The following is a 23,533-nucleotide window of genomic DNA, read 5'->3' as shown; positions in this document are numbered from 1 at the left end:
TCGGTGCGACTCCGGGCAGCCGCAGCTGAAGTACTTCTGGGTTACCGGAGGAGACCACGGCAGAAGCAGCGGCTTTGTGTTTCTCTCCAGCGCTGCTAACGCTGCAGCAGCTTCCTCGGCGCCTCAGGACCTGAACGAGAAGCTATGAGGGCGGCGGCGTGGCTGCTGGGAGCTGCCAAGGTAAACCTTACAAACACCAACGCCGACCCCGCGCTGTTCCGGCGCGGCTGCATAGGCTCCCTCCCACCACAGCTCCGGCTTCCTCCGGCTCTCTCCTTCCTGCCCCGCCAAGGCAGGACATGCTTTTCCCGAGAACGGGAAGAGGAAGCGCGGCTGCCACCAGCGCCGGGCCCCGGCCGCCCTCCGCGGCAGTGGGCGGGGCCGGGGCGGGGCCCATGCCGGGGCCATGCCGGCGTTGCTGGCCGCCGTCTGGGCCCTGCTGGCCGTCGCCTTCCTGGCTGCGCTGCTGCTGTGGCAGGCCCCGACGCGGCGGCCCGGTGGCGGTGATGGCGACGGCGGCGGCGTCTCCGGCTTCTTCCAGGATCTGATCCGCTACGGGAAGACGAAGCGCGGCGGGGGGCGGCAGCCGGCCTGGCTACACCGCCTCCAGGTGCCCAAGAGGTGAGGGGGCGGCAGGAGGCTGCGCCTCGCCGTGACGGGCGGGTCCTGGCCGCCGTGCCGGGCTCAGGAGGCTGCTTGCCTTGTGTCCCGGGGCTTATGCAGCTGTAACTACACTGACATTGCAATTAGCAGCTGCAACTACACAGCCATTGCAATTAATGCAACGGAAGATGTGGGAAATAACGTGCAGAGTATGCAGAGTAGCAATTCTGTGGGTACCCTGCGCAGGACAGGAATGAGGCTGCCATTTACGAACTTTTAAAAGCCACCAGAACTGAGGAAACTGGAAGTGCTGCTAGGTGCAACAGCCTGGAAATGCCAAGACAAGTGATTTGAACGTGCTTTCAGTGGTGTAAATTATAAAGTCATGACTGTGGTAAGGATTGAGGAACACCTTTGCAACGTGTGTTTTACACTTTCTCCTCGCAGTTAGCGAGGTAAGGTGGTACCACTGTAGTCCTCAGTTCACTGCTCACTGATACGGGGAGCAAAAGAGAATGTGCTCACCATCAGGCACGCATGTCCTGCAGCTACAAGTCCGAGTAAGGAGCAATGAGCACATTAATGAAGACTCTTTTTGTTCCCACAGGTGGTTTACTCATTTTTATGTGGTTTCTGTGCTCTGGAATGGCTTTCTGCTGGCCAGGCTTTTCCAAGCTGAGTGTCTCGGAGGATCGCTCCCATCATGGATTCAGCACATGCAGCATGCTCTCAGCAGGGATTCTCAGAGTGAGGACACAGGTAAGTGTTTGAGTTATTATGAGGCAGTCATATACATTAGAAAGCTGCACTACCATCCTGTGCTGAATTTGTATTCTTCACATGCAACTTCACCAGCTGCTTCTAAACTAGACCCCAAGTGACTGTGCTGGAATACTAAGTCCTTTTGTCATTATTCAAGATATAAATCATTCTGCTTTATGGATATGGTGGCTTTCAGCAGTCCTCTTAGCAGAAAGTGCCATTAGCACGTTCCAGAAGTAATCTTCACAGCATCAGAGAAACATTCAGGTTGGAAAAGCTCCTCAGGATCACCAAATCCAACCCTGAACCCTACTCTACAAGATTCAGTCCTAAACCATAGCCCCAAGCACCACATCCAAACCACCTTCAAACACATCCAGGCTTGGGGACTCCACCACCTCCCTGCCCAGCACATTCCAATGCCTGACCATTCTTGCTGGGAAAAAATGTTTCCTACTGTCCAGCTAAACCTACTCACAGCTTGAGGCCATTCCCTCTTGTTCTATCACTAATTACCTGTGAGAAGAGACCAGCAGCAACCTCTCCACAATGTCATTTCAGGTAGAGAGCAGTGAGGTCTCTCAATTTTGCTGTGGTCAGCAGTGTTTCACATAAAGAACTATTTTCCCCACACATACACAGATATGCTCAGTGAACTTAAAATGAGGGTAACGTTTTATTGTGAGGAGGGGGGGGAAATAACCTTCTTGAAGGGGGTTAAATTGCTGCTGCCTGTCTCAAAGTTGCTGTTTTTTACCTGCAAGCAGGTAGTGAGCACTTCTCTGTGCTCCTTGCTCTCCTGCTGCTTTGGCTGCACAGCTGTCAGAGGCTGGCAGAGTGCCTCTGGACCAGTGTGTTCTCCAACGGCGTCATTCATATCGTGCAGTACTGCTTTGGGCTTGGCTACTACGTTGTCCTTGGCTCAACTCTGCTCTGCCAAGTGCCTACCAGCAGCAGGAAAGGTGAGTGTCTGCTATTTATAGCCAAAGATGCAGTTTTGCTCCTATTTGTGGTTTCATAGAGCAGTGCTTGTGTGAGCAGTGTGCTATCTGAGGAGATGTGAAAATACTTACTGGCATGGTTTGAAGTAGCTGCATTTCAGTGTATCACAGAATCATAGCATCCTAGAATGGCTCAGGTTGGAATGGAGCTCAGAGCTCATCTCCTCCAACCTCCCCACCATGCCCAGGGACACCTCTCAACTAGACTCAGCTGCTCAAGGCCTCATCCAGCCTGGCCTTCAGCCACCCCCAGGCAGAAGGCAGCCACAGCCTCCCTGGGCAGCCTATTCCAGAGTCTCACTTTCCAACCTCATCTGGATCCATTCCTGTGTGACCTGTGCTGGATTCTATGGTCCTGCTCTGGCAGGGGGGTTGGACTCTTTGGAGGTCCCTTCCAACCCCTAACATCCTGTGATCCTGTGACCTGAGCCATGACCTTTAATGAGGATAAGCATTTCAGTGTGGAATATTGAGGTCCTAGACTCTCAACTGTGTATCAGTTGTATGTCATGCTCTACCTCAAGCTACTGGATTAAAAACTGGAGACTTTTAACACAGAGCAGCTAAGGGAACTACCAGCAGAGTACTTAAATGGTGCAAGATAAAAGCATCTGGAATTGGAGGCTCACTACAGGAATTTTGTAAGACAGCAAGATTTCAGTAAATGTGTGGAAGGTTTTGGGGTGGTGCTTGGAAAGTTATTTCCTGGGTAGATATTAATGAAACCTATTTTTTTCAGGAAAAAAGCTTTCTGTCCATGTCTGCTGGTACCACGTTGTAGGAGTTGTGATGTACATCTGGGCCTCTCTTCACCAGCACAGATGTCTTGTGATTCTAGCTGGGCTTAGAAAAAGTAAATCAGGTAACAACAATTTACTGAAGTATTTTTTCCTGTTTTCTATGGCTCCTGTAGCTTAGAACATGAGCTTCAGCTCCTGTAGTGTAGTGCACTGTAAGACTTTCAGTAGATTAAATGAGGCTGCTTGAAAAGAGACCAGATGATTGAACAGGGCCTTTGTGTGTCTCTCTATATGTAGCTTTATGAAACTTAAAATTAAGGTCTATCCTCTAGCATCCCAAGGACAGCCATATGCTAATGCTTAGAACCTGTGCCACTCCCTGGGGACCTCACTTCTGTCTCCTTGTGGGCTAAAAATAGGTTTTCTTACTCCGTTTGCACCACCAGCAACGGGTGACATCTTATTTCATTGAGAAGTGCAAGGCTGCCAGCTCAGGTGGGGGTGAATGATGGTGGTGACTGTAAGGAGTGTGCTGTTCTGTCATTGGGAGTGAAAATGTTTGATGCTGGATGTGGCTGTGAGCAGCCTGATCTAGTGTGAGGTGTCCCTGCTCTTGGCAGGGGGGTTGGAACTGGATGATCCTTGAGGTCCCTTCCAACCCTGCCAATTCTGGGATTCTCACTACATTATTTCTGTTTCCTTGCAGGAAGTGTCGTAAGCCTGAACCACAGTGTACCTTTTGGAGACTGGTTTGAGAGAGTTTCTTGCCCTCATTATTTTGCAGAGCTCCTCATCTACGTGTCCATGGCTGTCGTGCTGGGATTTCACAACGTGACCTGGTGGTGTGTGGTGATCTATGTTCTTTTTAACCAGGCACTGGCTGCTGCTTTGTGCCATGAGTTCTACCAGGAGCACTTCAGCTCCTACCCAAAGCATCGAAAAGCATTTATACCATTTGTTTTCTAGAACAGTTCTTTAGCTGCAAACCAGAAAATGTTTTCTATAAGGGGATAGGAGATCTACACTCTGTTAAAGCTCTCTGATTCTACCTTTAAAGCTCATCATTGTCATCCCATCCATGTTACCTATGTGGGAAAATAAGTTCTCTCTGAGGAAACCTTACTGTGGCCTTCCAATATCTGAAGGAGGCCTACAAGAAAGCTGGGGAGGGACTTTTTAGGGTGTCAGGGAGTGATAGGACTGGGGGCAATGGATCCAAGCTAAAGGAGGGGAGATTCAGATTGGATGTTAGGAGAAAATTCTTCCCCATGAGGGTGGTGAGACCCTGGCACAGGTTGCCCAGGGAGGTGGTGGAAGCCTCATCCCTGGAGGTTTTTGCAGCCAGGCTGGATGGGGGCTGTGAGCAACCTGCTGTGGTGTGAGGTGTCCCTGCCCATGGCAGGGGGGTTGGAACTGGATGCTCCTTGAGCTCCCTTCCAACCATGACAATTCTGTGAAACATTAAGATCTCTGCATATCAGACAAGCTAAAAAAAGGTCTACTGAAGACCTTAATTCAAACTGAAGAGCTGCTAATTGGCTCTTTACTGTTTAATCATATCTTATGCATGGGACAGTTGCTGTTGTGCAGCAAGCCCAAGTGCAATCGTGAAATACTGTGTGGTGAAAGGAGAGTGCAGGGAATAATTTGAACTGCTGTATTTCATGCCTTGTCTAATATTTAAGGGCTGTGCACCCTGGGGCACTCCCCCCTATTAATATTGCCTGTTGCACACCGGGTAAACACCCGGGGCAAGGCTAGGGATGTGCTGCTCCCTGGGAAGCAATTAACAGTCCAGTAAACAGGACGCCAGTAGAGCAGGAGCTACCTGGAGGCAAGCTCAAGGAGCTTCCTGGCTATCACAAAAACCCCACTAATACGGAAAGATGAGGTCCCAGGACAGGGTTGTTTATGTTCCATGGTGAACTGAAGCTGTGGAAGTGGTGATGGAGAGAGGGTTGCAAGATCCCAGAGAAGCACAACATTTTGTGGGATGTAATTAACTCCTGTTTAGCAAATACATAGCTCAATTTTGGAAAAAAAAAATACATCAAAATGAAAGAAAGTGTAATAAATCGTTTTAATTAGATAAGTAGAAAACAGTCTGAAACCACCAGCATCCGTATGCTACATCATGCAAGCCTTAATCATTCCATTGTCAAGAGAAGGACCAAAATATTCCATGGTTAAGTATTAAAAAAACCCCAGTGCTGAGTGACACCACCCCCCCAGTAAAGAATTGTCTTGCAACACTCATCAGCTACTGGTTTCTGTGTGTTCTTTACCTCGCTGTTCATTGCATGGGCCCTCAACAGGCTGTTAAAAACTCAGTGTAGCCCTGGTTACAGGCATCCTGTCTGCCTGCCCCCTCCAGCACTCAGGGGGTTCCAGTTGCCCTCACTACTGGGTGACAGATGACTCACCCATAACCAACATTCATTTTCTGCAAATGTTCTTCTGCTGTACCCCTGGACACAGAACCTTCCATGATTTCCCACTTCTAGGGATAAACAATGAGGTGTTCACCAATGAATGAAAATCACTTCAGTGCAAAAGAGAGAATGCAGAGAATGGGACTGTTTATTTCCACTGCTGAGCATGACTCATTCCTCCACCACAGCTTTCTCTACCAGTTTTCATGCTTGCAGTTCTAAAGCAGTGGCTGATTTGAATTCTCAACAGGGATGCACAGAAATTTGCCTCCCTCCTAAGTGATTTACAAGAAAGAGACTAGAGGGGGGAAAAAACCAAACAAAACCCAAGAAGCCCCTCACCCTTAAATATTAGACAAGGCATGAAATACAGCAGTATTACAGAGAAGATGCTCGACACCAACTCCCGGATGTCATCCCGAGCCCTGCGGGGCTGTTCCCCCCCACCCCGCAGGAGACCGCAGCGCGCCGGAATCCCGGGCGCATTCCGACGAAGCAGGGCTGACAAGGGGCGGGGCGAGGCCGGCAGGGGGCGGGGCAGTGTCGTCAGCGAGCGGCGCAGCCAATGGGCGCGGCGCAGCCCCGGCGCGCTGCGGCCGGCCCGTTGCAGGAAGCGGCCGAGGGACGGTTGCGGGGCCGCTGGGCCGGGGCGCTGACGCGGCGCCTTTAAGAGGAGCCTCGTGCCGCGCGCTCCCCCCTCCCCTCCGCCCTCACCGCCGCGCTCGCCGCCATGGGCTCGCCGCTCCCGCGGGCCGCCGCGATGCTGCTAGCGGCGGCGCTGCTGCTGCTGGCGGCCCCGGCGGGGCTGCGAGCCGCTCCGGAGGAAGAGGCCGGCAGGAAGAAGGAGCCGCCGCCGCCGCCAGCAGCAGCTCAGGGAGCCGAACAGCGGGCTGAGGTGAGGCGAGGCGGGGACGGGCCGCACCGGCTGCCCGCACAACCGTCCCTCCCTCTCTGCCTCCTTCAGGCGGGCCGCGGGGGCGGGAGCGGCGCGGTTGCCCCCCGCGGCAGTTCTCATCCGGCGGGGCGGGTACGGCCTGCAGGAGGCCATCGGCCTCCTGAATTCCTCCCTTTTTAGCAGAAAAAAGGCTTTAACAGGAGCTGCAGTTTTCATTTCTTTTCTACTGAAAGGGAGGAATTTAGGTCGGCCATGGGAAGATGTTTGTTGTTTTTTTTTCTTTTTTTTCACCAGATAAATATTTTTGTGCCTGTCTTGCATGACCTCTCCATCTCTCCTCACACAAGCAGATAAAAGCAGGCTTTAGTGCGACTCAGCCTACCATTTCCCCCTCCCCTCTCCCCCAGTATTTATAATTAACTTCTTTATGTTAAAACTTTTCAAATAGCGGTGTTGGTAAGGAGATTCTGGTGGCAAGTGATCACACAGAGGGATGAATCATAGAGTTGTCAGGGTAGGAAGGGACCTCAAGGATAATCCAGTTCCAACCCCCTGCCATGGGCAGGGACACCTCACACTAGATCAGGTTGCTCACAGCCACATCCAGCCTGGCCTTAAAAACCTCCAGGTACGGGGCCTGAAAAAAAAACTAACGTATGGCTTGGTGTAGCATATAGAGCATGCCAGGTTTTGTGTAGAAATGCCAAGAATTTAGGGTGGAGGAACTTGGTGTCATGCAGAAATTGGAAACTAGAGTATCAAACCCAGAGAGTTGCAGCACTGTTAAAAGTGGAATGCTGGGAAGTGTTAAAACACGTCCGAAGTGTCTTTGCTGCTGGTAGATGTGCTGAAACAAGCTTGCTCAAGCCTTTTTCTGATCAAGTGAACGTCAGCTTCCTCCTTCTGGGTCTTGGTTTTGATTGTAGATATCTTAATCTGTGCTGAAGTAAACAGCACAGTGAGGAGGTGAGGTCTGGAGCGTGCTGGTCTGGTTTGATCACTGGAAAAGCCTTGAGGCTGGTTTTCCACAAACAAAATGTATGTACCAAAGGGAAGGGGAAGAAAAAAAAGGCAAGTGATGAAAAACTTGCCCAACATTTTGATGCAAAGGGAAGGGTAGAAAGTGATCCTGATAGTTTTTGAAAGGACTTTGTATTTCTTCTAAGCTGTCCTTTAAGTTTGATTCTGAATGCTTATATCAGAAAGTTGCTGGTTTGGTCGAGGCTGTAAAGTAAATAGTAGGTAAAAATAAGTAATAAAGTGAATAACAGGTAAAAATGAAGTGAGTAATAAAGTGAGTAACAGGCAAAAATGAATAATAAAGTGAGTAACAGGTAAAAATGAAGTAAATAATAAAGTGAAGAACAGGTTAAAAATCAGTAATAAATTGAATAATAGGTAAAAATAAAGTAATAATAGGTAAGAATAAAGTGAATAATAGGTAAAAATAAATAAATAATAATAGGTAAGAATAAAGTAAATAAAGTGAATAATAGGTAAAAAGTAATAAAGTAAATAATAGGTAAAAATAAAATAAAAAATAATAGGGCAAAATAAAGGATAAAAAGTAAATAAGAGGGATTGTGAAGACATTAATACTAGAGCTGATCTAAAGCAACTTTTCCCTTATCATTTTGTAGTAGCTGTGGTTCTTGTGTTCTGGCAACAGCGTAGATGGTGAAGTCCTGCTCTAACAAGTGTGTGATCTGAGCTGCTTGCTAAGTGCCTAACTAGCAACCTAAGGTAGGCAGCAGCAAGTAACTAGTTAATGATCATGAATTCTACATGAGAGGTGTGTGCTGCAAGTGTCACCTTGCACAGGATGGTATGGCAGGAGGCATACAAGGCTCGGTACTTATCACAGAAGCATTCAGGTTGGAAAAGCCCCTCAGGATCACCAAGTCCAACCCAGAACCCTACTCTGCAAGGTTCACCCTTAAACCATATCCCCAAGCACCACCTCCAAGCAACCCTTAAACTAAATGTTCAAGCCTAACTAACCCAGGGGGGTTTGTTTTTTTGTTGTTCCCCTCACCTTGTACAGAAGGGGTCCTCTCAGGTTGCTCCAGTTCCTGTTGCCAACGAAGAGCCTGCTGACAAGACCAATTTGGGCTTTATTCATGCCTTTGTGGCTGCTATCTCAGTCATCATTGTTTCAGAGCTGGGGGACAAGACCTTCTTCATCGCAGCCATCATGGCCATGCGGTACAACCGTTTGACGGTGCTGGCTGGGGCCATGCTTGCCTTGGGACTCATGACGTGTTTGTCAGGTCAGCACTCTTGGGTTTTTCTCTTCTCTTTCAGCTCTTAAAATGTGCTGGGTGTGTTATTCATCAATAAATCTTAGCTGCAGTTAAAATGAAGGTGGTAGGTAGATGGAGATTTCTGGTTTGAGAAGAGTGTGAAGGTTTTTCCTGGGGATCATAGCTCCTCTCCTTTTGAGGTTAGGGTGAGAGAGTTGGGGTAGTCTGGAGAGGAGAAGGCTCCCAGGAGACTTTATTGTGGCCTTCCGGTATTTGAAGGGGGCTACAAGAAAGCTGGGGAGGGACTTTTTAGGGTGTCAGGGAGTGATAGGACTGAGGGGAATGGAGCAGAACTAGAAATGGGTAGATTCAGATTGGATGATAGGAATAAATTCTTCCCCATGAGGGTGGTGAGACACTGGCACAGGTTGCCCAGGGAGGTGGTGGAAGCCTCATCCCTGGAGGTTTTTGCAGCCAGGCTGGATGTGGCTGTGAGCAACCTGCTGTAGTGTGAGGTGTCCCTGCCCATGGCAGGGGGTTGGAACTGGCTGAGCCTTGAGGTCCCTTCCAACCCTGACAATTCTGTAAGATTGAATATTTAGGCTCTTACCACTAATGAGGTGTTTGTGCTCCATAGGCCTCAATAAGAGTTTAAGGAAGAGGAATGAAATTGGGAGCTTAAGCACTTTCCTTGATTTTTTGGGCCACTGGTTTCCTTTTTATTTTTAGCTCTCCTTAAGTTCATGTGCCTGAAGGGAATGTGGGAGTGACTTCTGGTTTGCCCTCTAAGGCAAAAGATTCTTAGTATGATTACAAAGTTCCCTCATCTGACCTGTATCTCTGTGGGTGCAGCTGCTTGGATTTGTGCTGGGAGCTGCAGAAATGGAAGATGAAGTTATGCCATGGCCCTTTGGGATGGGTGGTACTGACAAAGCCAAGAGCTGGGAGGAAAGGAGGTGGCAGGTGGCACTCAAGGAAACTTATAGCTGTGGGTGCCTACATAGCTGTGATGGTAAAAATGGAGCAACCTTCAGGTATATCAGGTGCAGCAGAATCTCTGTTGTATTTGTGCTCATTTCCAACCATGTCCATATCAGGAGTAATTGAAATGGTGTTTGTTGGGTTTTATGTGCTAGAGAGAGCTGATGGACTGGCTTCAGGCTTCTCAGCAAGTGTTTGTGTGAATGGGTTTGGGGTGTGGAGCTGTTGCTGTATAGACACTGCTGCAGTTGTTATTGCAGGCTCAAAGGAGTTCCCATCTACACTCTGTAACTGTCTACATTTCTTCTGTTGCTGACTTCATATAACAATCTTTGACTTTTCTTCTGCACTGCTTGCTTCATTTGATGTTATTTAGTACCATCTGTAAGTCTTGTGATCTCCTGTCCCCTGTGGCTCTCTCTTTTTCTGTGCTAGGTCCTTCTTCCAACCTTTCTTGATGTCTTTTAATGAAAGCTTTCTTTTCTGCTTTATCCCCCTGGGTTAGAGCTCCCCAATTCTTTCTTCCTTTTCAGAAAGGAGCTTTTTATTTTCTTCCCTCTCTTTCTTGTCCTTGCTCTGTACAGGCTGTGTCTGGAAATTCCTGGGATTTCTGCTCACCTTGATTCCAGGAAAACATGCTCACTTCAATTCAGTAGCTCCACATAATTACTGCTTGGGTCTTTTTTCCAAGTGGTGCTTGACAAAATAAGCTACATTACCATTCTGATGATTCCATTATATCTGTGCTTAGATGTGCAAATAATAATAATAACAATAAAAACATCTCTTTTGTGCAGTTTCTTGCATTGCTTTACTTCAGTGTTTTCAGTCATCATAAACCTTAACTCCTTTTGGCTGATTTAACTGTGCAACTAATGCTGTTAGTCATGTCTGTGCCATGTTCACAGCCTGATTAATTTTAGCCTAAACCTCACCTTTGGTACTGGCAGTGTGGATTAATTTCCAGACAGTAACTGCTGAGTGCATTTTTCAGCTAAGGAAGTGTGTGCAAGACAACCCAGATGGTGATATGTTTCCTTTTAGCTGATTGCATGTGAAATAAACCAACAGCCACTTGTGAGGGGGAGCCCAAGCAGCCTGGAGTGTTAAGTGTGGAGTTTTAATTTCCTCTCATTTCTACAGGCCTTTTGTGGTCCAAACCCACCAGCTAGTCTTACTTACAAAGGAAGTGCTTTCTCCTGATACTTAGTTCTTGTCATCTGAGAACTCCTTTTGGCTTGTTTTGATTGTCTGAGATACCCATAAAAGTAGATGCACTATAGAGATAGCTTTTTGGTCTTTGAGTGGCATCAGTGCTTCGAAATTAAAGGATCAGAGCTGGTCACATGTGTTTGTGGGCAGTGTGGGGGAGAGGGCAAGAGTGAAGTGCAGGTATTTGTACTTGGTGGAAGATGATTGATTGCTGAGGAGCTCCCCACGAGCCAGCAGTGCCCTCATGCAGCCCAAGAGGCAAATCCTGTGCTGGGCTGCAGCCAGAGGAGTGTGGGCAGCAGGGTAAGAGAGGGGATTCTGCCCCTTGGCTCTGCTCTACTAAGACCTCACCTCCAATCCTGCCTCCAGTTCTGCTGTCCCCAGCAGAAGAAGGACACAGAGATGCTGGAGTGAGTCCGGAGGAGGCCACAAAGATGATCCAAGGGCTGGAGCAGCTCTGCTGTGAGGATGGACTGAGGGAGCTGGGGGTGTTCAGCCTGGAGAAGAGAAGACTCTGGGGGGACCTTAGAGCTGCCTGCCAGGACCTGAAGGGATCCTGCAGGAAGGCTGCAGAGGGACTTCTCCTCAGGGGGTCTAGAGACAGCCCAAGGGGGAATGGTTTGAAGCTGAGGCAGAGCAGGGTTAGAGTGGAGCTGAGGAAGAAGTTGTTGAGGAGGAGGTGGTGACACTCTGGCACAGGCTGCCCAGGGAGGCTGTGGCTGCCTCCTGCCTGGGGGTGCTGAAGGCCAGGCTGGCTGAGACCTTGAGCAGCTGAGTGTAGTTGAGAGGTGTCCCTGGACATGGTGGGGAGGTTGGAGGACATGAGCTCTGAGCTCCCTTCCAGCCTGAGCCGTTCTGTGACATGGATTCACACACAGCTGGCTGGTTTGTGGGTATGTCTAGTAGCTTTAACTTGCAGAAAGTCTAGTTCTGAGTTTATCTGATGAGTGAAAAGATGGGAAGGAGATGCTGTCCTGCATGTAGTCAGAAACAGAATTAGCTGGTATACAGCATGGCTAATCTAGCATGATTACAGGTGATGGTTTCATGGCATGCTTGGAGAAAAGCAGGGCTTGCCTAGTCCTTGGCAGGACAGATCATGTTGCTTTGACTGGCTCTTGTCAACAGCAGCACATCAGCTCTGCCTGGTGTGCCTTGCCTGCATGTCACTGTGCTTGCATGAGCAGCAGCAGCTGGAGTTCTCCAGAGTGCTGTTACCTTCCAAGACTGAATTAGAAACTTCTGTAAAACTAAAGGCAAAATACTTCTGTGTTTATCAGTGGGCAGCTGAATTGCAGACTTTGCCAGCAATTATTTCTTAGATGTGGGGGGGTGGAAAACCAGTCCTGATCCTCCTGCTTATTTCTCTAACTGTCATTTCATTTCAGTGTTGTTTGGCTATGCCACCACAGTGATCCCTCGTGTCTACACATACTATGTGTCAACAGCTCTCTTTGCCGTTTTTGGCATCAGAATGCTTCGGGAGGGCTTGAAAATGAGTCCAGATGAGGGCCAGGAAGAGCTGGAGGAAGTCCAAGCGGAGATTAAGAAAAAGGATGAGGAAGTAAGTGATCAACTTTACAGAAAGCCTGGCTGCTGAAGCACTTAGTCACAGGCAGGAAGCTGCAGAGTGGCATGTGTCATGTGTGGGGTGTTCAGCTGAGTCTGTGACACACACAGGTGTGGGAAATGGGACCGAAGTGGCCCCTGGGGGCTGTCAAAACAGGTAACTCCAATTCTGTGGCAAGCTTGGATTCTCAGGAGGAAAGGGACTTTTTCCAGAGGGTGCTGCCATGTGTTGGTTTATTTTGTTGGGGGTTTTTATTTGTTGGTTTTTGCCTTTTTCTGTGGAGGGAGGGGTGTGTTGTTTTTTTCATTGCCATCAACAATCTTGCCTCTGCTTTTATTTCTTTTTATGGTCAAGCAGATTAATGCTGGGATTTGGAGTCTGGCAGCAAAGATCCTTCTTACAATAACTTCCTAAAGGTGCTGATCCCTTTCCAAGGAACAGTCTGTGGAGTATTACTTCTTTTAAAGTTTTTTGGCTTTCATTGGTGTAATCAAATCCTAATTTGAGAGCTACTTTGAGGGAAGAGAAGGATCTCTGCTTTAAAAAGATCAGGAAAGCATTGTTCATGCAGCAGATAACCTTGCAGATAGTAAAAGCTTGGACTGTTTCATTCAGTTTGTTTAGCTGACATTTCTAATCTTAGGGTTGGTGGGTTTGTATTTATTGGCTTTTTTCCCCTTCTCCTTCACAGCTTCAGAGAACTAAACTGTCAAATGGGCCAGGAGATGTGGAGTCAGGCCCAGGCACCACGATACCTCAGAAGAAGTGGCTACATTTCATATCCCCAATCTTTGTGCAAGCTTTTACTTTAACGTTTTTAGCAGAGTGGGGTGACCGCTCCCAGCTGACAACCATCGTCCTGGCTGCCAGAGAGGTGAGTCTTGTCTTCCACACTGCCTGCTCTGCTCTTGGCCACAAAGAAGCAGGAGGGACACAACACTCTGGCAGGATGTATCAGGTTCACACCTGCTGCCTTGCTCTACCTCAGAATTCCAGCTGTGCCAAGGCCCAAACATAAACACACTGAAGCTAAAACTATTGCTCCATGTTTGGGACTGCAGAGGCATTTCTGGAAGTAGTGATTTGTATATCATCCAGCTGAACACCACTGGTTTGTGGTGGGAGTGCTCAGAGTTGTGGCAGAACAGGTGATTGTTTGATCTATGTGGTCATAGCCTGAACACTTTAAAATGAGATCTTCATCCCAGCAGACTTGAAGTTGTTAAAAGGGTGCCTCTAAGTGTATAAAACTAAACCCAACCCTCAACTGCTTTGCAGGAAGACATTCTGTAAATTAAATGCTCATCAGCATGATTGGAGTGTGTAGAACTCTGCTATATTTAAAGGACAATTAAGGCTTATAGTCAGTCTTTTATAAACATAAGTAGCTTGTCTCTGCTGTGTCATGCATTGAGGTCATTTACATTTTTTCCCCTTCTTTCAGTGCACTTTCAGACCTTCCCTAGGAGTGAATCAATTCTGTGTGATGGAGGCTATAATCTGCAGGAACCTGACAGAAGTCTGACAGTGCAGGGGAAGGTTCTTAGGGCTAACAAGACAGCAGCAGGAGGAGAGGATGATCTCATTGTTCAGGCAGTTGCATGCTGGTTTGGAAAAGGAGGAATCATTACTGGCTCTTCCCAAGTTCTTGTGTGGTGTTAGGGAAGTTACTTCAGGCCAGCTTCTCACAGGTGGTTTGCATTTGCCTTGTCCCATTAGGAAGTGGCCATCAGACTCTGGTCTGGTTTGTGAAGTACTGAGCAGCTGAAGCCAGTGGGATGTTGTCTTTAGTACATGAAGTGTTTGTCCAAGTGCTACACAACCAAATACTACCAAAAATAAGTTGGAGATATCTTGAACTGGTTTTCAAAATCAGTGAGGGGTTACAGTCTGGATCTTTTTTCATTTCACCTGTGAGGTATTTTTAATGCTCCTTTGTTCCACAACTCCTCTATAAAGTACTAAGATACATGGCAGGAGCATTACAGAAATGCTTCTGAGGAAAGAAATTGCCCTTATGTGGAGGTTTGAGCAGTGTAAGGCAGCTGTGGCCATGCATTCTTCACAGCAAAGTAAACAAAACCCTGCATGACTCTACCCTGGGTGAGTGGTGTCCATCCTGCCACAACAAACAAACAGGGCTCCCTGGGAGGAGAAAAGGCTCTCACAGCATGCAGAATGAGTTCAGTCTGTCTCCATGAACCTAGGCCTAACAGCAGTCCTGAAGAACTTAAATTTACACATCAGTAGCTCATCTGTTGAGGGAAAGGGAAGAGGAGACTCAGTAGTGTCCTAGATTGGCTTTGCCTCAGCTGCTGCCAGCTGCTGGAGACAACAGCATGCTAAGGGAAGCCATTGGAACTTGTTAGCTTCCAAGGATGGCTCCAGGGAATGTGGTGGAAGTGAGTCCCTCCTCTGCCAGTAGAGGCTGTGCAGGCAACTGCTGAGCACAGGAAAATGGGGAATTGCAGGACCTTTGGGTCCTGGAAGGAGTCTGTTCTGCTAGCACAGTCCTGCTTCCAAGCTTGGTGGTTTCCTGCCTGGCCTCTGCTTGGTGCTTGCCACTTTTCCTCACTAGCTTGTGGCTTTGGTTCTTTTGGCCAGGCACTCTTGTCTTTCCTTCATACCATATCATCTCTTAGAGAGTTTTGCTGTTTGCCTCTGGAGATTTCATGCATTCCTCATGTGATGGCAGCAGCATTTCCCCCCATTCTCTGACTCCTTTTTTTTTTTCCTCCTCTGCACATCTCTGAGACTTTTTTCTCTTAATACTCTGAGGTGTGCAGAAGATTCAGCTCCGCTTTCCCTCATTCATCTTTCTACAGCAGAAAGTCATGCTCCTACCTTGCTGTGGGTCATTACCCTCTGCACTTAAATCCTACACAGTTTGTTATCCTCTGTACTTCCTTTTGCACTTCTCTCTCTGGATGATTGAGGTGGTTGGGGGCAGAGTGTAGAGCCAGAGCCTAAGTTTGTGAAGCTGGCCAAGAGAGTCAGGATGGTTTGGCTGCTGCCAGCTTTCATTTGCAGTTCATGGATCTATTTTTCTCTCTTAATTCTGTTAGTGTCCTTTCAGCTGCTGCATATTGTGTTCCTCAAGAGCTGCCACCTTTCCTCTAGAGGTTGCTTAGTTGTTCGAGTACAGCAGAGCAATTTCTGGATCTGTATTGAGATACTTGAAGCTGCTTCTTGGTTGGAACCTCTGCTCTTAGGTTTAGATCTAAGCTCTGGCTGCTGTACACTGGCACTGCTCTTGAAGGCAGTGGATAAACAGAGCTGGGGAGACACCAGGGAGTATCCTCCATGCTTGACAGTGTGCAATCAGGGAATCAAGGCCTTGCTCCTCCTTCACAGCAGGAGGTTATCACAGGACCTGGTGGGTTTTCAGCTCTTCTGATGTTTCTCTTCTGTGTTGTTTCTTTTTTTCCCCTCAGGACCCCTATGGTGTGGCAGTAGGAGGCACAGTGGGACACTGCCTATGCACTGGCTTAGCAGTTATAGGAGGGAGGATGATAGCACAAAAAATTTCTGTTAGGACTGGTAAGTGAAAACATCTGTGGTACAAATGTGCTTGGGAACAGCTTTTCTAAAAACATCTGAGAACCCCCAGAACTTTGGGGGTCTGCTTGGGGTCTGTGTCCTCCATCCCTGCACCCCAACCTGTAGTCAGGGGCTGAAGCCAGGCTGCTCCCAGGGCTGTGTGACCCTCCTGCCAAGCAGAGTCTGAGTGTGGGCCACCAGGATGGGGTCTGGCCTTAATTCAGCTTAATGTGCTGCCTGATTTAATAGGTGTTTGTAGCTCCAGGTGGAAAGCTGGACACAGATGAAGCACATTTTAGCTGGCTTGTAGGAGAGCAGAGGAAGGCAGTGCAGCAGTTTGAATAGTGAAGAAAAGAGGAGAAGAGAAACTGTCACAATGCTGAGTGCAGGCCTGCAGGTGACCAAGAGGACTGCAGACTGGCAAGTTATGGCAGCCATCCAGAAGCTTGAAGAGCTGCTCTGAGTGGCATCATTTTATGGTTGGATTTGATTTTTAATCATCCCTGCTATCAGTAACAGGAAGGAGCAATGAGGTTCCTTGTTGTTTTCCCTTAGGTGAGGTTGCAGCTTGCATCATCTGTCAGCCCTGTGATGGAAGGAGATTTCCTGCTCCCAGAAGGATTCTCTGCAGCCACTGCCTGTAAACATTCACTCAGAATATTTGTTGTGTGGCTGCAGAAGCTGTGGGGGGAAAAAAAACCAACCCAACCTTCAGCACAGAAAGTGAGATGTGCATTGTGTTGTCTGTTTACCAGGCAAGCTGGTGTCAGGATGCTCATGAACAATGATTTTATGTGCTCCTAATGAGCTCAGTGCAGGGCTCTGACCACAGGAGCAGCCCTCTCAGGTTAGTCCAAGCATCCATCCAGCTTGTCAGTTTGTTTAGAGAAGAGCAGGAGAGCTCCTAGAGTGCTGCTTTCCTGCAGTGCTGTCCCAGCCTCCAGCAGATTGTGGCCATTGCAAGGAGCTGAGTGGGTTTGATGCTGTCTCTTTCAAAACAGTTACCTAAACTCTGCCAGAAATGCTAATTAGTTTGTCACTCACAACTGATGGCTTTGGAATGGGCTGCCCAGGGAGGCTGTGAATGCCTCCTCCCAGGCTGGATGAGGCCTTGAGCAGCTGAGTCTAGTTTGAGAGGTGTCCCTGCCCATGGTGGGGAGGTTGGAGATGAGCTCTGAGGTCCCTTCCAGCCTGAGCTATTCTGTGCTCTTCCCTCACACAGCCAAATACTCAGCAGGTGTCAGTCTGAGGTGCTAAGAGACAGAAAGCTTCCTTCTAAGGACCCAGAATATATTCTTGTAGATGCAGTTAGACAGCAGGATGGGCATCCTGACACTGAGCTACAGACAATCACAGAATTGTCAGGGTTGGAAGGGACCTCAAGGATCATGCAGTTCCAACCCCCTGCCATGGGCAGGGACACCTCACACTAGATCAGGTTGCTCACAGCCACATCCAGCCTGGCCTTAAAAGCCTCCAGGGATGAGGCTTCCACCACCTCCCTGGGCAACCTGTTCCAGTGTTTGCAGCAGAAATTCCCAGAGAGGTGATTTAGGAACCAGACATTAAAAGAGAAAATCCATCAAATAATCTGTCCTGTGTCATGGAAGCTGTTTGAACTGTCAGTGTCTAATTTGCTTTTGGTTTGTGCTTTCTTTGCAGTGACAATCATAGGAGGCATTGTCTTCCTAGCATTTGCTTTTTCTGCATTATTTATAAGTCCAGACTCCGGGTTTTAACATTCTGGTTTTTTCATCACTGCAAAAGAACCAAGGATTGGAAGCCTTCAGCAGCAGCTGTCCTTGTGCATTTTTGTATATAATGTACAGAACTGTAGTGAGAGGAGCACTGAAGATGAGACACTGAGGTGTTTCCAGCCATGACTGATGGGACTGGCACAGCTCTGGACACCTTATGCAGTGGAGAGCTGCTTCTGGCCTGGTTGGTTTATTCCTTGGTGCCTGCTGCCTTGGTGGGATTTGTGTGGTTCTCTTGCTTGCAGCACCTGGCTCAGCTGAGTTGTGAGGATTTGTTCTAACTCAGAAGTACTGAGGGTTGCTGTCTTCTTCCTCTGTCACCCATGGCCACCTTTCCTCTTTCTTCAAAAGCTGATTCTGAAGGCTACTTGAAGCAGTCCCTGTCTTGTTCCATGTTGCTCAGCAGAAGGTGTTCAAGAGAAAACTGCTGCCCTCCACCTCCAAGGACTTCAGTTCCAGGGTGTGCCTGAGGCTGGATCATGGAAGCAACAAGAAGCCAGGGAGCAGTTCCTGTACCACTTGAGGGGCTGAGCTACCCATGGTTTTATCAACTTAATTTGGAGGGGCAAACTTCTAATCAGGGATTTTTATCAGGAAATGGATGTGTGGTGATTACCAACCTACCCTGCTTGATAGGCAGTGTCTGGAGCTGGTACCATTTGACCTTCAGTGATAAAAGGGTCCAACTTAACAATGCTCTAGGGCCAGGATTGAACAATAATGGAATTCCTAGATTCAGATGTGTTGCTGGTTTTCTTTTTTAGGAATAGAAATGTAATCTGGAAGAGTATCAATAAAACAGTGTCTCCATGTGGGTTATCTTCAGCAGTGCTTTCTGAGGGTTCCCCTAACTCCTACCACAGTGATGATGTTCTTCAGGTGAGGAGATTTACTTTGGATACTGATAAATGTCAGCACTACAAAGACTTTGAATCATAGATGCCTAGAACAGCTCAGGTTGGAAGGGAGCTTAAGAGTTCAGAGCTCATCTCCTCCAACCTCCCCACCATGCCCAGGGACACCTCTCAGCTGCTCAAGGCCTCATCCAGCCTGGCCTTCAGCACCCCCAGGCAGGAGGCAGCCACAGCCTCCCTGGACAGCCTATTCCAGAGTCTAACTTTCCAACCCCATCTGGATCCATTCCTGTGTGATAACAGTATCACAGTACCACAGTACATGGGAGGTTGGAAGGGACCTCCAGAGGTCATCCAGGCCAACCCCCCCCACCCCCAGCAGGGAGATCCTCAACTCGATCAGGTTGCCCAGAGCCCTGTACAGCCTCACCTTGGATATCTCCAGGGATGGGGCCTCAACCACCTCCCTGGGCAACCTGTTCCAGTGTTCCACCACCCTCACAGTGCAGACCTTGTTCCTAACATCCAATCTAAAAGTTTGCTCTAGTTTGAAGCCATTGGCTCTCCTCCTGTCCCTGTAGGCCTTTGTAAACCCATAATACCCTTCTCCACCTCTGTGGCATGTCATGTAGCTGTGTATTTCCTCTGGATCAGTTAAATCCACTTCCCAAGTGAAAACAGAATTGCGAAAGGGCCTGGCAGTGGTAAGAGGCAGTGTGCTATGAAGGCTGCTGGGGCAGCTTTTGTTGCTATGTTAGCCTGGGACAGCTGCAGTCCAGCACTGCATTTCCGTCACTGGTGCTTGAGGCTCAGCTGCAGCTAACCTTTGGCTTGCTGGTCGTCAGGTTTTTCCTGTAAGCACAGCGGGGAGGTTTGTTTCTAAGCTTGCACAGCAGCAAAGTGCCTCTGAGCAGCACTGCTCCAGGTGTGGCAGCAGCTGAACTTACAGCTCCTCTTCTTGATAAGGCTGTGGAAAAGAAGATAGTGGTAATGCCAAAGTTCATCTTGAAGCAAGCTGATAAATCTTGCTTGCTACCTGCTCTTCTGCTTATCACTGCTGGGTGGTGACTGGCTTTAGCTACAGCTGCAGCACTGCTAGAGCTACTTGTGTTTTGATGGCTGTGCCAGGGAGGGGTTGTGGCTGGTGAGCACAGCTTGCACAACTGTTGGTTAGCTCCCAGTATCCTCACAGGGGCAGCTGTGGTGCCATGACAGAAAGAAAAGGGCTGCAGACTGCAAAACTGGCTGAGCAGCTTCAGCACTGGCTCCAGGAGGTCAGCTTCATTCCAGGATTTCCTCCCCTCCCACCTCTGCTTGAACAGTCAATTAATTTCAAATTGTTGTTTACACTTTGATCAGTGGGAAAAAGAGGAGGGAGAAACACTCAGACCACCCTGATAAGTTACAAGTTCTCACACAAGCCCTTCACAGCAAGGGCTGCATGTGCCAAGGAGCTGTGCTCTCAACTAAATGCAAGTCTGCTTCCATTCTCTCTGGCCCAGCTGACACTGGAACCACCTCTGCTCATTTAAAAATAGTGTTTGACAAGGCAGCAGCAGCAGAAAGACCCAGGGAGGGGAGCTGAAAGAATGGGAGAAGGCTGAGGGAAGGGCTACACAGCATCCAAACACTGCAGTGCTGCTCCCCATGGAGAACAGGGACTGGACACAGGAAATATGGAATCCTAGAATGGCTCAGGCTGGAAGGGAGCTCAGAGCTCATCTCCTCCAACCTCCCCACCATGCCCAGGGACACCTCTCAACTACAGTCAGCTGCTCAAGGCCTCATCCAGCCTGGCCTTAGCACCCCCAGGCAGGAGGCAGCCACAGCCTCCCTGGGCAGCCTGTGCCAGAGTCTCACCACCTCCTCCTCAACAACTTCTTCCTCAGCTCCAGTCTAACCCTGCTCTGCCTCAGCTTCAAACCATTCCCCCTTGGCCTGGCTCTAGACCTCCTGATGAGAAGTCCCTCTGCAGCCTTCCTGCAGGATCCCTTCAGGTCTGGAAGGCAGCTTTGAGGTCACCCTGGAATGTCCTCCAGGCTGAACATCCCCAGCTCCCTCAGCCTGTCCGCATAGCAGAGCTGCTCCAGCCCTCGGATCATCTTTGGGGCCTCCTCTGGACTCCCTCCAGCAGCTCTGTGTCCTTCTGATATGCTGGGGACACTGGACCTGGCCTCAGTAGATGTATGGCTGCACAGAAGCAGTTTCAAGCTGTGCCCTCCCAAGGAGGGGCTGCAGGAGTGCACTGCAAGGCAGTAATGGGCACACAGCAATCAAGGGGCTCCAGGCCTTCAGCGTGGGACATCGATTTATAAAGAGATACAGAGAAAAGACAAGGAAAGGAAAATACAGCATTGGTTTTTTTTACTGAAATCTCACAAGTCATTGGCAGGGGAGGGAAGATAAAATTGACACCAAGCAACTTGTCAGGAGTGGGTTCTTGGGGGGTGGGGGGAAGAGTGCCTTGATACAGTGTTGGGAAGGGTCAGAGGCTTCACCATGGAATCTGGAGCAAACATCAAGCAACTCAGGGAAGCAGGAGGAAAGAAAAAAAGAAAAGAAACAAAACCAAACCCAAACCAACTTCCTTAGAAGCTACCAAAAAAAAAAAAAAGGCAAAATTGTCAATGAGTTACATTTATTCAGTTAAAAAATTGACAGTTAGTAATGGTCACATGAACACCAGGGAGGTGGCTCTACAGCTCCTGACGTCAACATGAGTGGTACTAAAGGGCTCCTTCTGGTTCTCCCTTTTGATACAAATCTAAATTCCAGATTAAAAAAAAAAAAAAACAAAAAGAAGAAAAAAAAGAGAAAGAAAAAAAAAACCAAAACAAAAAGAAATACAAAACGAAAGTGAAACCCAAGACACTGAGAAATGAACACTGCTTCAAAAACTCCAGCTGAAACTCCAAAATAAATAAGAAGTCCTTTTTTTGTTGAACCTTTCTTGTTTAAAAATAAAAAATACAAAGAGACAACTTCCCAGCTGCTTTCCAAGCAGGGACAGCTTTGAAGCCCCTTCCCAGCAGTGCCTGATAAATAATTACCATTGATTGTCTGTTAGTGCAGCATCTCTCAGTCTCAGCTGGGGGAAAGGGGCTGGGGGGAGCTCCAGATTAGGCCACACAGCAATTTTTGTTCAGACAGTGTTTTGTGTTTCCCTCCCTCCCCACACCTCCTGTATTTAGGTACAGTTTTAGAGCATTACCATGCTGGCAAGAACTCATGCAGATGACAATAACATGAAGCAGAAGCAAGAGGTTTAAAAAAAAAAAAATCACCTGTTAAATTAAAAAAAACCCCAAGAGACAAGGAATGTAGTGTCAGAATCATGACAAGTGAAAAGAAACAAACAAACCAGCAACTAGCAAGGTCTTGTTGGACAAGCAAGACACAGTCAAATGTTCTCTCACCTACTAGGATTTATTTAAATAGGTTTCTATTTCATCCAAATCCACTTCATTCTCTTCAACCTTTTTTATTTCCTTTTTTTATTATTTCTTTTTTTTTTCCACCAGGGATAAGTAAAAAAATAAAAGGTTAATTATTAAAACTAGTCTCTCTTCCCTTTTAACCAAAATAACCATTTTCCAGCACCTCTGACTGTACATCTAGCTTCGAGAATTGCTTTCAAACAGAGCAACTTCTGAAACCTGACAACATTTGGCATCCTCTGATGCCAGGACACCCAATACATAGAATAATACCTGGGTTAAATCTCTTTTGAATCCACTTAAGCGTTTGCAAAAGGCCACATCTTCAAACCTCCACAACATCTCCACAGGGATCAGAACCCTAAGGGACACTTGGAATTCACTGAGCAGGCAAAGCAGCCTCGGGCTGATTCTCTCTCATAGGCAAGGGTGCAGCTTAAAAGGGTCTCCTTGAAGGAAGCCTTCGGCATGAATCCCTTCCCCTGGCCACACAAAACACGAAGCCATCTGCTGGAGGAAGCCTTTTTAATCTGGCACTCTGCAGCCTCAAAGGATCACCACAGCCAAAAACATTTTCCAGAAATGTCTCCCTTGAGAGTTTTCTGCCTGTTTGTCCTCCATGCCCCCTTCCCTCCCCCTCCCCACCCCCCTTTGGAACAGTTTCACTGACTACAGAAATAGAGCATTTGTCAAAGAGTCTTTTCAGTAAAGTGCTTGTTGGTACTCACAAAAATAACAATAAAAGAGAAAGTGCTACTGGAATCTTAAAGAGAATTGCCTTTTTTGTTGTTGTTTTTTTGTTTTTCCTGTGAAAACCTGCCTGATAGAGCTTTGTTTGATTCATGTTTACATAAAGCTGAACTTAAGCCTAGCTCCTCTAAGGATCCTGGGTTACTACATTTTGGTGTTTGGCAGTGGGCAAGAAGCCCACAGGTGGTGGTGACACTGGAACCGTAGTGCAGAAGGTGATGAAATGGAAGGCATATGGAGAGCTCCTACTAGAATCCTTTTCTATTTATATACAAATATAATATATATTAAATATCATATAAAAATAGCTATATTCTTTTTCTCTGAAGTTATCCTAGAAGCCTTTCTTCAGCTCCTCACCCACTGCAGGCAGGCAGTGTCTGTCTCCTAGGCTCCATGCAGCTATGGTGTCTTCTCCACCTCTCCTCTACAGGCTCCTTCCCTTCTGTCAGAGCTCTTCTCGCACAGCCTGCAGCATCACAGCACTCCTTGCCACACTCTCTGTTAGCATGTAGCAAGTCTAGGACTGCAGTAACTGAATGGGGCAGAAGCAAAAGCCTGGTTAAGGAAAAGCCTGCTCCTCCTCCCACGAAAGAGCAAGGAGGGTTCAGCAACAGAGGAAGCTGCAGCCCCCTCCAATACACACTCTGGAGTCACTAGCTGTGAACCAAGGCACCTGCAGGCTTGCAGACACTCTGCACCAACTTCTACCTGCTGGCTGTTGTCACACATTTGCCTGCTCTCGGGGGCAGGACT

General features: G+C 48.0%; 2 protein-coding genes across 2 annotated transcripts; both read left to right on the top strand.

Annotated features, from left to right (window-relative positions):
* The first annotated feature begins 406 nt into the window (after positions 1-406).
* Positions 407-4,107, top strand: SRD5A3 (steroid 5 alpha-reductase 3). The gene is made up of 5 exons (XM_054382909.1): positions 407-621; positions 1,211-1,362; positions 2,133-2,327; positions 3,106-3,228; positions 3,813-4,107. The coding sequence occupies exons 1-5, from the start codon at positions 407-409 to the stop codon at positions 4,070-4,072; spliced, it is 945 nt and encodes a 314-aa protein (XP_054238884.1). The 3' UTR covers positions 4,073-4,107.
* Positions 4,108-6,268: 2,161 nt separating this feature from the next.
* Positions 6,269-13,457, top strand: TMEM165 (transmembrane protein 165). The gene is made up of 5 exons (XM_054383288.1): positions 6,269-6,565; positions 8,478-8,703; positions 12,258-12,433; positions 13,131-13,313; positions 13,428-13,457. The coding sequence occupies exons 1-5, from the start codon at positions 6,269-6,271 to the stop codon at positions 13,455-13,457; spliced, it is 912 nt and encodes a 303-aa protein (XP_054239263.1).
* The last annotated feature ends 10,076 nt before the right edge of the window (positions 13,458-23,533 follow it).

This window comes from Indicator indicator, chromosome 8, assembly GCF_027791375.1.
Source record: "Indicator indicator isolate 239-I01 chromosome 8, UM_Iind_1.1, whole genome shotgun sequence".
NCBI lineage: Eukaryota > Metazoa > Chordata > Aves > Piciformes > Indicatoridae > Indicator > Indicator indicator.
This window is presented reverse-complemented; position numbering and strand designations above follow the sequence as displayed.